Below are 12,814 nucleotides of genomic sequence, written 5' to 3' on the forward strand. Positions count from 1 at the left end.
ATCAGTAACTGATGCTGGTAGCTGTTCCAACAAGGGCTATAGGTTTCATCTCTGTGCTTCTGTTTGTCCCACATATACATGTAGTTTTCCAGATGTTTTTCGCAATGCCGTAAGATATTGAGTTGAAATTTTGTGTATAGCTTTATAATGCACTGTTACAGATAAAATTCATCTTTCATGGCGATTTATCCATTTTTGACAGAGTTATGGATGTTCTTTTCACAATGCCTTGATGTATTGAGCTGAAATTGTGTGTATAGTTTTATCACGTACTGTTACAAATGAAGTTTGACTCTAATGGCGATTTATCCATTTTTCACAGTTATGGCCAATGAATATAGGAGATATGAACATTTGTTGGGCCTGCTAGGGGACATGTATTGCTTTAGCAGTACTCTCAGAATGCTTGTTTTATTATTGATATTTTATTTATTTTATTTATTTATTTATTTATTTTATTTTATTTATTTTATTATTTTATTAATTTTATTATTCCTGCAGGTGCTCATCAATCGAGGTCTGCTGTATTTTGAGAAGAAGGATTACGGAAACGCTCTCTATGACTTCCAGTTGGCTTCCAAGTTGAGTTCCGATGACCACAAGATTTACCACACCCTCGGACTCTGCCACCACAAGTAAGTGATCCACAGAACACGGCTATCTGAATAAACATCAGATAGCAAGACATAATAATGACAGGCTACTTGGCCATAATTCAGTTTTATACTGAATATTGATCACAGATGGGATGTAAAGACTACACATATGTAGCAGGTTGAATAAAGGACCTTTGTGGACAAATTAAATGATATGTTTTCAGCAATATTTTGTTGACCGAGAATTAACTAGGTTTCTTACACACCCTTTGGTAAGAACATCATTCATTCTTTAGGATAACACATACTGTTAACACATATGTGATAATAATTTAAAGACATATAACTGGCTGCTCCTAGGTGATGACACTGCCATACCATCCAATGAAAAAAGTACAATCGAAACCAATTACTAAGGTATGAATAAGGTACCGTATATCTTCGCCTATAAGTCGAATTTTTTTCACCCAAAAATTATTTTATAACTTGGGGGGTCGACTTATAAGAGGGTAAAAAAATTTCACCAAAAAATATTACTGTTTTGGGGATTATTTTACAAGTTTTATTGTTGAAGTATGCCATGTATTTATACTCAAATATGTTAATTTGACACATTTATTTTTTATAACCTATTTTTTTTGGCATTAGAACGGTTTTGGTTATGCGAAAAGGCGTACGATCTCACTCACATGCCAAGACAACAGTCCACTTAGTTAAATTAACAGTCATAACTAATAGTAAAAATGTAAACAATACTAACTACCTGTTGCCTGAGTTTATTTTGAAATCTGGTCACTGGCATTAATGGTTGTTCAAACAATGTTTTGGCGGTGATTAACTTCATGAATATTACTAAGCTTTCCCTTAAAATAGACTGATCTCTGCAGTTCACTTATCTAGAGCAATAGGGACACACATCATTTGGTACAAAAACCAGTGTACTTTCCAGAGTTATCCTCCTTACATGTATTAATATGGCGGCAAAACGTGATACTTTCAGTTTTATCGTAGTGATCTGTTGTCAGTGTTTATAAATAAAGTTGTCTGTGCACAAAACCATCTGTACAATACTATACAGTAACAGTCAAACAGCTTTCACTCTCTACTCTCTACTAAGGGAATATTTCGTTTTGATGCTATTAAAAATGATAGTTTGATTGGAATAGTCTGATCATATTGCGATGTACAAAACGTGAAAACCGAAGTTTGTAAAATAATTTTCTTTTGTTCAAATATTATTGTTCTCATGTGCTGAAAATAAGAAATATTTCAATATTTATAAGTAGTTTTTCATGTGTCGACTTATAAACGGGTCAATAAAAAAATACGTTTTCAGGGCTTGAAATTAGGGACTCGACTTATAGCCGAGATCGACTTACAGGCGAAGATATACGGTAACCTGAAACTGATTTGTTTGTAATGAATAAGTTAATTTGAAATGCTAGGACCGTAAACAAGTTTTAGTTGGAAAAGATGTTTAAATTTATTTATTCCTGGTTTATGAAGATATGTAAGAAATAGAATACCAATACATTTGTGTCTGTTAGATACTATTTATCTTACAACTGATTTATAAACATTTTCATTTGTTAGATATGTTTTAAAACAATTCGACGTAAGATAAATGGTATCTAACAGCCATTCATGTAGTATCCTCTGTACATCCACAATGTATTTCATATTGCAGATAGACCTAGTTAATTCTCAGTTGATGATTTAGTTAGGCCATTTAGTAGAAAAACTGCTTTTTTACACACCCGTGTAAGAGATGACCATTTGTTGATGAATATCGTCTCCCAACATATGTTGGAGATAACTTTTAAGACTTGTGACTGGCTTCTCCATGATGATGACCCGGTGACCAGAGCCATACCATCCAATGATGTAAGGACATCTGAAATAGATTGTTGTGTGACATGTGGGTTAACCTGAAACTGATTACAGTAGGACTCGTAAGTTAATTGCTTCCTGAGTCCTGTAAATATGTTTTCGTTGGGGGAAAAAACTGGTTTTTCAAGATGTGTAAGAAATAGAATACTACATTCGTCTCCATTAGATACTATTTATCTTACAGCTTATTGTTTAAAAACATATCCATCTCACTTTCACTCTTTAGATACGTTTTAAAACTACTTGTTGTAAGATAAATGGTATCGAATGGCCACTCATGAGAAAGTATTTCATATTGCGGATAGACCTAGTTAATTCTCTGTCAATGATTTAGTAGAGAAACTGCAGTGCCTTTAGTGTGATGACTTGTGGACTGTTGATGACAGCCATTGTCTGTGTTTGTAGACTGGGCCAGCTCCAGCAAGCCGTGGCCACGTTCACCCACTGTATCCAGCTGAAGCCGTTCTTCCTCGATGCGTACATCAGCCGCGGTAACGTCTACATGGACTACGGACACGACCAGGGGCTCAAGTTCGCCAGGTAAATTATGTTTTCTTTTAACTATGTCAATGTTCGTGTGTGTTCAGTGTCCTATGTTATACATTGGAGATTAGTGACAAGCTATCCACTGATATGTCTGTGTGTGCATTCTTGAGAATAGAATTCCTGAAAAAGCTTCAAATGATATTCTTTTAAACCTTGTACATGCAGTTATTATATAATGAGGCAAGATCATTGATGGCCAGGGAGGTTTTTGATAGTTATCTCCCATTTTCAACCACCATGTTTTATTCACAACTTGTATTTCTAACTATTCTGTACCTTTTTTTTGGACAAATGTTTTTTTCAAGCTGGCTCAATTGTAATTAATTTTAATAACATAAATAAAATTTACAATAGTATTGGAAAGAAAACTTCTCAACTGGTGTTGGTTTAAATTATTTGATTCTGTAATTGTTCAGATATTTTAATTAATACAAACTGTAGTGGGTTCTGTAAATCATAGTGGATGTCCTTGATACATCAAAAGCTGTGGTATGTAATTCTCTGCCTAAGAGAAGACACATATAAAAGATCCATTGCTGGGTTGTTGTTGTTGTTTTGTTGCTTTGGTATCAACAGGTTTTCTTTTTTGACCAAGTTAAATAAATTTGTTTGTTTAATGACACCACTAGAGAACATTGATAACAATCATCGGCTATGGGATGTCAAACATTTGGTCATTTTGACATTCAGTCATAGAGAGGAAACCCAGTACCTTTTTTTCCATTAATAGCAATGGATCTTTTATATGCACCATCCCACACACAGGACATCACATACCATGGCTTTTGGTATGCCAGTTGTGGTGCACTGATGGTTCTTGTCTTTTAAACACCAAATATTTGTTGTTTAAAATGTGTGGGTAAACAAAAATCACTTTCTTTTTGTAATGAATTATGTACTTGCAATGTACAACGATTGTTTTTTCTTTCCTCCAGTCGTGACTACCAGCGAGCACTACATCTGAACTCGGTGTGTCTCGCAGCCCGCGTCAACCTGGCGTACTCGATGCAGGTAGCGGGCCGCTTCATGGCCGCATGGCAACACTTCACATGTGCGATTGCCATCAACCCTAGTAAGTCAGTTCACACATTGGTGCTGAACATGTCCTGTCCTTATCAAAATTAAAAGTCTAGATTTCAGGTTTCTGTAATGTCTCACCAATTCAAATAGCTTGCAGTTAATGTCTAGAGAATTTATTAACATTTTTAGCTTTACAAGCTAATACAGATACCCTATCTTGTTGTCAACACACTTTTAGAACCTTAAAATACAGCTCATTCTAGAGGTGTTGTTCATTCAGCAAAATTGTACTCTAGCCTTATTAAACCTTTTGTTTCACTAGAAGACTAAACATAGAATCTAGCCTCAGTTTGTGTAGATTTAGAGTTTAGTCTTGAATTTGAGCTTTCTGAAAGTCACATAATATCTGTATATTTGAATATCTTTAACAAAATAAAATAAAATTGAATGCAATAAAAGACATTTATCATTTTTGTTTTTCAGCATTCAAGCCAGCCCTAGAAGGCCGGGCCATTGTCAATCTGCAGATGAGTGACACATTCGCAGCATTCCAAGACATCTGTCAGTCAATCAAGGTACAGCCCACCTCAGAGCTGCTGACCAACAGAGGAGTGATCAACCAGGTCAGAGTTCAGATTGAGTTTAGTTGAATGCAATAATATCATTTATTACCTACAAGGAACAGCATAACGGGGTTCATATTTTATTGTATGATTTCCATTCACCATTCATCTAAAACATTTATTACCTACAAGGAACAGCATAACGGGGTTCATATTTATTGTATGATTTCCATTCACCATTCATCTAAAACATTTGTTCACCTAAAGCAATGTTGAGGGATATGATTTTTAGTTTTGTATCTGATTTCAGATTACGTTTTTTTTTCTTATAGCAAAAATTATGTTTGACAAATTAAGTTGTATTTCATCTGAAATATTGTTAAACAACTTTTACTTAAATATCATAAATTTTAGGGTGGAGGTTTAATAGCATATTTTAATTTTTATTTTTGAATGGCTATCACATCCCTGCAGTTTTAGGACAAGTGAAAAGTGTTTTCCGGTAGTTATTCCCTTTAACATATTTTCTGGTTTGTCAGTAAGTAATTTTTTTTATAATTCCTTTACATCAATTCTAACTTTTTACAATTTATACTATTGTCCAGTTTCAAGCATGAATCCATTAAGTGCACATAAAAAACTCACCCACTTTGTTTGCAGTTTTGTACATGCCATGTTTGTATCCCCAGTGCAGTCATTTCGATTCTCCTACTTCTGTTCACAATTAATAATAAATTGCTGCCACTAGTGATAGAAGAAAGCACAGTCATGTGATGTTGATAGTAATGAGGTTTTTTGACTTGTGTTTTCAGTTCATGAACGATCGAGTGAACGCAATGAAGGACTACCAGTCGGCCATTTTGCTTGACCCTAGCTACTCACTGGCCTACTTCAACGCTGCCAACATGTACTTCCACACCAGACACTTCAAACAGGTCGGAATGTCTGCCACAAACAGTCACTCGGAAATCTGCATCACATTGTTCATTATGTTTCAATCCAACCCAGCGTCTCACAGCCATATGCATGATTTCAGTGACAAAGTTGTACCTATATTAAAATAGTCCGAGTACTCGTCCGTTAGAGAACTAGACAGACACTGGACTCTCTCTTTCCCATCAGAGACTGCTCTAATGAAAACACAGGATTTTTGCTTACCACAGAGTAGGCAAAGATTCCCACTCTAATACAACAAAAACAATTTGTTTGACATCAAATGCCTTTACAATGATATTGTTCAAGTTCACTGATAACAAATATTTCACCTGAGTGAACTTGAAAATTATTGATGTCAAGGTCTTTATATAAAGAATTGTGTGTCATTATTGTCAGTTTATCAGTGCATAAAGCCTTAACAGTCACAAATTGTATAAAACTGTGTAGCATAGTGAAGCGATTTTTATACTAAAATTATGACTGTTATACATCGATAAATGTATTAAAAATTACAAACAATTCTTATAATTACAAACACACTTCTGTTGGTTAAAATACACAAAAATCAGTTTTTAATGTCCTTTTTTGACCTCTTTTACATCATGACATTCTATTTGTTGTAATGATGTTCCGTTTTTATGTAATGACAGTGACATCATTAAAGTTTGTTTTGTTTAATGACACTACTAGAGCACATTGATTTATTAATCATTGGCTTGTGGATGTCAAACATTTGGTAATTTTGACATATTGTCTTAGGAAACCTGCTACTTTTGTTTACATTAGTAGCAAGGGATCTTTTGTATGCACCATCACACAAACAAGATAGCACATATCACAGCATTTTATATACGGTGCACTGGCTGGAATGAGAAATAGCCCAATGGACTGGCTGACGGGTTGATCCCAGGACCCTGGATAAACAAGATTTTCTTTGAACATTAATTCTGTTGTAACAAAATAACTTTATTGAACATTTTGAGATGATGTTCAAGTGATTTCCACTTTCAAAATGCATCAGTTTACTAATTAGAGAAATGTACATTGTATGTGTTTAAGTGCATGTGTATTAACGTATATACATCAACCTTTAAAAGTGTTATAAAGGCTGTTGACTACAGATTCTTCTTCCACCCTGAGTTTCATTAACACCCCTGATGTGGCAGAACTATCTGATGCTGAGAAACTCCAGTCTGTTTGATTTAAACAACATTCATTGTTGTGTTTACAGTATATTTAGCATGATAGGTTAATTTCGTTAGTGGTGCAACATGAAATGGTTATAATAGATTTTTTAATCAGTAATTTAAAAAAATATATGGAATAATTTTAACAAGATTATGTTTATTTTTCAGGCTCTGGTTTATTATAGTAAGGCAATTCAACATAATCCCAAAGATGAATCTGCTTTTCTGAACCGAGCCATCACAAAAGTGAGTATACAGTATGTTTTATTGAAGTGCTCTCGCTCTATCCTTTGACTTGAAAAAGGATGTCCATAGGTTTATTTCATTCTTTTTTTTTTGTGCTTAAAATTATCCAATTAAGCTTTAATCATGTTGTCCTGTGCACACGTCTGGGTTGTCTGTCCAGGACAGGGATTAAAGGCTGGTTGGTGGTAGATGGGAGCCTGTACCAGCTTTATGGCTGACAGCTTAACTAACCACTGTACTGCCGAGGCTGGTATTGGTGGTTATTATCCACATGGTTCAACATAACCGAGTTAATAATAATCATACGAAGCACATGTGTAATAACAAGTGTAATGACGTAAATTTGGGAAGCAACGTCATAACATGACGTTGCTTCTCCAGTCCTAGCTCAGACTGTGCATTTGAAATATGACGTCATTTCGTCTTCTCCTTCTAGTTGTGGCTGAAATAATTTGAGTTGGGTCTTGTTATTCATAAAGAAAACAACAATAATAATATAAATAATAAAGAAATTATTACACTTGTGTGTGAGTCGTACTGATTTTATGAAACTTGTGTCAGGATTCATGTATTGCTCTCGCTCGGGCAATACAAAATTCCCGACACTCATTTTGTAAAATCAGTACGATACACAAGCTCGTATAATAATCTCTATGTGTTACATCTGTAGTTTAGACAGTGACCACCAGTGGTACTTTTCACACCAGCTGTTGTCTTGACTATACAACATGATACCGAGGGCTGACAACCAGAATCGCCTTTTGCCTTTGTTCAAAGTCATAGATTCCAGAAAAGCAATTTCTTTTATACATAACCTGACATTTGATATATGGCAGAAAGAAAGAAAGAAATGTTTTTATTTAACGACGCACTCGGCACATTTTATTTACGTTTATATGGCATCAGACATATGGTTAAGGACCACACAGATTTTGAGAGGAAACCCGCTGTTGCCACTACATGGGCTACTCTTTCTGATTAGCAGCAAGGGATCTTTTATTTGTGCTTCCCACAGGCAGGATAGAACAAACCATGGCCTTTGTTGAACCAGTTATGGATCACTGGTCGGTGCAAGTGGTTTACACCTACCCATTGAGCTTTGCGGAGCACTCACTCAGGGTTTGGAGTCGGTATCTGGATTAAAAATCCCATGCCTCGACTGGGATCCGAACCCAGTACCTACCAGCCTGTAGACCAATGGCCTACCACGATGCCACTGAGGCCAGTATGGCAGAAAGAAGTCCAGTCAGATTGTTTAAAAAAGCTCTTTTCAACATTTTAGTAAAATGTTTTCTCTTTTGAAGAATATTTATCCTGACCTCTGACCTATGGCAGAAAGAAGTCCGCTCAGAGGTCAGAATAAATATGCTATAGCTTTACATAAATCCACACACACCTAAGAAAATAAATAAACCATAATAAAAAGATTTCAAAATATGACAGCGGACAAATGTCATTTTCTCAAAGAGGGACATAACAAATTCCAGTTGTGACTGAAATAGTTTCCAGGCTGTAAATTTAGCATGATTCCATGCTTCCGCGAATTTTGTGCTTTGGGAGGATAGCTTAAGATTAAGACAACGAATCTCCAAAAATCTGTATTAAATATGTTTAGAATGCTGGCGGAATCCTAAATTAAAAGGGGCAGGATGTAGCTCAGTGGTACAATGCTGGACTGATGCCAGATCGATCTAGGATCAATTCCCGTCAGTGGGCCCATTGGGCTTTTTTTCGTTCCAGCCAGTGCTCCACAACTGGTGTAAGAAAGGCTGTGGTGTGTACTATCCTGTCTGTGGGATGGTGCATATAAAAGATCCCTTACTACCAATTGAAAAAGAGTAGCCCATGAAGTGGTGACAGTGGGTTTCCTCTCTCAATATCTTTGTGGTCCTTAACCATATGTCCGACACCATATAACCCTAAATAAAATGTGTTGAGTGCGTCGTTAAATAAAACATTTCCTTCCTGAATTAAAAAATCGCCAAACTGAATGTCTGCTTTCGTTATGTGTGTGCTGTAATGTTTCAGGTGTTGTTGCGAGACGCCCAGTCAGCCCTGGCCGACTTCAAGACGGCCATCAAACTGTGTCCGTACTCTGCACACATGTACTTCAACCGCGGGAACCTGTACACGTCCATGGAGCAGTACGAGAGGGCAGAGAAAGACTACTCCAAAGGTTTGTGTAAAACTGTTGATGTTGATTCTTGTTTAAAACCATCCCAAACTGGCCCATACACTATCATATTATGGACTCGGTAAAACCGGTGATATTGATTCTTGTTTAAAACCATCCCAAACTGGCCCATACACTATCATATTATGGACTCGGTAAAACCGGTGATGTTGATTCTTGTTTAAAACCATCCCAAACTGGCCCATACACTATCATATTATGGACTCGGTAAAACCGGTGATCTTGATTCTTGTTTAAAACCATCCCAAACTGGCCCATATACTATCAGTATTATGGACTTGGTAAAACCGGTGATGTTGATTCTTGTTTAAAACCATCCCAAACTGGCCCATACACTATCATATTATGGACTCGGTAAAACCGGTGATCTTGATTCTTGTTTAAAACCATCCCAAACTGGCCCATATACTATCAGTATTATGGACTTGGTAAAACCGGTGATGTTGATTCTTGTTTAAACTCATCCCAAACTGGCCCATACACTATCATATTATTGTTTTGGTAAAACCGGTGATGTTGATTCTTGTTTAAAACCATCCCAAACTGGCCCATACACTATCATATTATGGACTCGGTAAAACCGGTGATGTTGATTCTTGTTTAAAACCATCCCAAACTGGCCCATACACTATCATATTATGGACTCGGTAAAACCGGTGATGTTGATTCTTGTTTAAAACCATCCCAAACTGGCCCATACACTATCATATTATGGACTCGGTAAAACCGGTGATGTTGATTCTTGTTTAAAACCATCCCAAACTGGCCCATACACTATCATATTATGGACTCGGTAAAACCGGTGATGTTGATTCTTGTTTAAAACCATCCCAAACTGGCCCATACACTATCATATTATGGACTCGGTAAAACCGGTGATGTTGATTCCTGTTTAAAACCATCCCAAACTGGCCCATACACTATCATATTATGGACTCGGTAAAACCGGTGATGTTGATTCCTGTTTAAAACCATCCCAAACTGGCCCATACACTATCATATTATGGACTCGGTAAAACCGGTGATGTTGATTCCTGTTTAAAACCATCCCAAACTGGCCCATACACTATCATATTATGGACTCGGTAAAACCGGTGATGTTGATTCTTGTTTAAAACCATCCCAAACTGGCCCATACACTATCATATTATGGACTCGGTAAAACCGGTGATGTTGATTCTTGTTTAAAACCATCCCAAACTGGCCCATACACTATCATATTATGGACTCGGTAAAACCGGTGATGTTGATTCTTGTTTAAAACCATCCCAAACTGGCCCATACACTATCATATTATGGACTCGGTAAAACCGGTGATGTTGATTCTTGTTTAAAACCATCCCAAACTGGCCCATACACTATCATATTATGGACTCTGTAAAACCGGTGATGTTGATTCTTGTTTAAAACCATCCCAAACTGGCCCATACACTATCATATTATGGACTCTGTAAAACCGGTGATGTTGATTCTTGTTTAAAACCATCCCAAACTGGCCCATACACTATCATATTATGGACTCGGTAAAACCGGTGATGTTGATTCTTGTTTAAAACCATCCCAAACTGGCCCATACACTATCATATTATGGACTCGGTAAAACCGGTGATGTTGATTCTTGTTTAAAACCATCCCAAACTGGCCCATACACTATCATATTATGGACTCGGTAAAACCGGTGATGTTGATTCTTGTTTAAACTCATACGAGCACTATGAGAGGGCACAGAAAGATTATACCAAAGGTTTGTGTAAAACTGTTGATGTTGATTCTCATTTAAAACCATACCAAACTGGCCCATACCCTATCAGTGTTATCGACTCGGTGTATCGACATCAATATTGCTAGGGGATAGATCCCCTTCAGTGAGCTCATTGGGCTATTTCTCGTTCCAGCCAGTGTACCACAACTGGCATATCAAAGGTATGTGCTACCCTGTCTGTGGGATGGTGCATATAAAAGATCCCTTGCTGCTAATCGGAAAGAGTAGCCCCATTGCATAGTGGCAGAGGGTTTCCGCTCTCTTTATTGGAGTGGTCCTTAATAATGTCAGATGCCATATAACCGTAATTAAAATGTGTTGAGTGTGTCGTTAAATAAAATATTCCTTCCATTAAGGACACCAAGGGATCAGTAATATTATGCAATATATTCACTTTTACTCAAGTTTTCACCCAATGAAGACAACAGTGATGTTATTGTGTAATCGTCAATAAAAATAAACCTGATTTGATTTCTTCAATATTTTACACAAATCGTCAGTATCACTTATAACCAGTTGTTAATATTGTCGATACCTTGATGTTGTGTAATAGTATTGATTGTTAAAGGTATCTATGAAACCTGTGCCTGTTCATTCTCATTTAAGGTGTTGGGTTTTTTCATGTTCTTTATTTGTTGTTGACAGAGTCTGCTGCTTTCTTGTTTTTTAACTAAAGGAGAATGGAAGTGGATCTTACTCCCCTACCGGTATACAAGGCTTTTCACTTGGGTAAAGCCTTTACGGAACCGTGAAAAATGTCCGTTTGGAAAGAATTCAGCTTTTCTGACGAGTTTCACTATAAATGAAATGAAAAAAGGTATGTACTTCTGAACTATCGTCCGCGGCTTTAATTAATAATTTATTATTTCAGCTCTACGTCTGCAGCCGGATGATGCGATGGTTCTCAAGAGACGGGCAGACGTGCGTGGCAAGCTGGGCAGACGGAAAGAAGCAGTCGCTGACTACAAGTACGCCATCCAGATACAAACACGACCTCACAAGAAATAAACTTCATCAGAAGTACACCATCCAGATACAAACACGACCTCACAAGAAATAAACTACACCACAAGTACGCCATCCAGATACAAACACGACCTCACAAGAAATAAACTTCACACAAGTATGCCATCCAGATACAAACACGACCTCACGAGAAATAAACTTCACACAAGTATGCCATCCAGATACAAACACGACCTCACGAGAAATAAACTTCACACAAGTATGCCATCCAGATACAAACACGACCTCACGAGAAATAAACTTCACACAAGTACGCCATCCAGATACAAACACGACCTCACGAGAAATAAACTTCACACAAGTACGCCATCCAGATACAAACACGACCTCACAAGAAATAAACTTCACACAAGTACGCCATCCAGATACAAACACGACCTCACAAGAAATAAACTTCACCACAAGTACGCCATCCAGATACAAACACGACCTCACAAGAAATAAACTTCACACAAGTACGCCATCCAGATACACTCATGACCTCACAAGAAATAAACTTTACAACAAGTACGCCATCCAGATACAAACACGACCTCACAAGAAATAAACTTCACCACAAGTATGCCATCCAGATACAAACACGACCTCACGAGAAATAAACTTCACACAAGTACGCCATTCAGATACAAACATGACCTCACAAGAAATAAACTTCACACAAGTACGCCATCCAGATACAAACACGACCTCACAAGAAATAAACTACACACAAGTACGCCATCCAGATACAAACACGACCTCACAAGTAATAAACTTCACCACAAATACGCCATCCAGATACAAACACGGCCTCACAAGAAATAAACTTTACAACAAGTACGCCATCCAGATACAAAAACGACCTCACG

At 37.0% G+C, this 12,814-nt stretch overlaps 1 protein-coding gene across 3 annotated transcripts in view; it reads left to right on the top strand.

Annotated features, from left to right (window-relative positions):
• LOC121375146 overlaps positions 1-12,482 on the top strand; it is a 71,778-nt gene extending 59,296 nt beyond the window's left edge. For 2 of the 3 annotated variants that reach the window (XM_041502407.1, XM_041502409.1), the window contains 8 exons: positions 502-635; positions 2,892-3,026; positions 3,968-4,104; positions 4,536-4,675; positions 5,428-5,550; positions 6,907-6,984; positions 9,013-9,160; positions 11,812-12,482. In XM_041502407.1, the coding sequence (XP_041358341.1) occupies positions 502-635; positions 2,892-3,026; positions 3,968-4,104; positions 4,536-4,675; positions 5,428-5,550; positions 6,907-6,984; positions 9,013-9,160; positions 11,812-11,948 (1,032 nt within the window). In that variant the 3' untranslated portion in view covers positions 11,949-12,482. The remainder of the gene's footprint in view (positions 1-501; positions 636-2,891; positions 3,027-3,967; positions 4,105-4,535; positions 4,676-5,427; positions 5,551-6,906; positions 6,985-9,012; positions 9,161-11,811) is intronic. The other variant, XM_041502408.1, reaches the window with a different exon arrangement.
• The last annotated feature ends 332 nt before the right edge of the window (positions 12,483-12,814 follow it).

The sequence above is a fragment of the Gigantopelta aegis genome, chromosome 6 (assembly GCF_016097555.1).
Source record: "Gigantopelta aegis isolate Gae_Host chromosome 6, Gae_host_genome, whole genome shotgun sequence".
NCBI lineage: Eukaryota > Metazoa > Mollusca > Gastropoda > Neomphalida > Peltospiridae > Gigantopelta > Gigantopelta aegis.